General features: G+C 27.8%; 1 protein-coding gene across 1 annotated transcript in view; it reads right to left on the reverse strand.

Annotated features, from left to right (window-relative positions):
* Window positions 1-523: 523 nt before the first annotated feature.
* Window positions 524-1,122, reverse strand: part of LOC115034754 — a 2,037-nt gene continuing 1,438 nt past the window's right edge. The window contains exons 2-3 of the mRNA XM_029492177.1: window positions 1,023-1,114; window positions 524-939 (exon numbers count right to left, since the gene is read on the reverse strand). Of these exons, the coding sequence (XP_029348037.1) occupies window positions 524-939; window positions 1,023-1,114 (508 nt within the window). The remainder of the gene's footprint in view (window positions 940-1,022; window positions 1,115-1,122) is intronic.

A 1,122-nucleotide genomic window follows, 5' to 3' on the forward strand; every position in this document is an offset into this window, starting at 1 on the left:
AATAACACTCCTTATTTCAAAAAGTGTAACATTTTTTGAAAATATTTTTTTACATAGTTTCAAGTCGCTCATAAAACAACATATTTCTTAAAAAATTATATTTTTTATACTTGTAATTTTTTAAGTAATTTACTTTTTTGAACGACAACATAGGGTTTTAATTTTATATTCCAAAACAGAATATTTTTCTTAGTATTTTGATACACATAAATCGAATTTTGGGCAAGTAGCTTACGAGTTATAAATATTCAAAGTTTAGATTAGTGGAGAAGTGGACTAACATTTCGAGGGGTAACCCCGTACCACTCCACTCCGTTCAACAACATCTTAATTTTACAAACTATGAAAAAATATCAATTGAAGAAAAAATTTATATTTGATAAAAAGATCCTTGATTGAATATAACAAATCGAAGAAGATATTAAAAAAAAAATTATTGAAAATCTAAATTAAATAAAAAAAAATCTGTATTAATTAAAAAATATATATAAAATAAAAAAATTATATAATAAAAAATATTCCATCAAGATTTGTTTAATTCTTTTAATTCAATCAAGATTGAATTAACTCTTCTTAAAGTCCGAACTGAAGGTAGACTTAGTGTACTTTTTAATAATCTATACACAGATGGGCCCAAGAAGTAAATTGTTAATGCTAATTGTTTCATATCATTTGTGTACCTGTATCCATGAGGGTTTCTTGTCTTGCATACCATATGTGATTTGACAATGGTTAGTACACTGGGTGACAAATGTTGTTCACATAGGGAGAGAAAGTTGTCAACAGTATTGAATTCAGCCAACTGATTGCTCAAGGCCAAAATGGTTTTTTCAGCTTTCAGGCGAGCTTCTTTCTCGATCTTCAATTGGTGCCTTAACAAAACTTTTCTGGGTGTTTTTTCAGACCAAGCTTTCAGAGTTTGACAACCTTTTGAAGAACCTAAATGATATTTATAAGCTTTTAGTAAGCACGCAGTAAATTATAAATATACAGTTGAGTAAAATTATTTAATTATAGCCTACTAGGACTTATGAAATCTAAAGGAGAATCTAAACATCTAGATTTTTCACTAGTAAATGATGAAGATGTCCCAGAAGAAATACTGTAATCGATGCTATCGTG

The sequence above is a fragment of the Acyrthosiphon pisum genome, unplaced genomic scaffold (assembly GCF_005508785.2).
Source record: "Acyrthosiphon pisum isolate AL4f unplaced genomic scaffold, pea_aphid_22Mar2018_4r6ur Scaffold_20960;HRSCAF=22641, whole genome shotgun sequence".
Lineage (NCBI taxonomy): Eukaryota > Metazoa > Arthropoda > Insecta > Hemiptera > Aphididae > Acyrthosiphon > Acyrthosiphon pisum.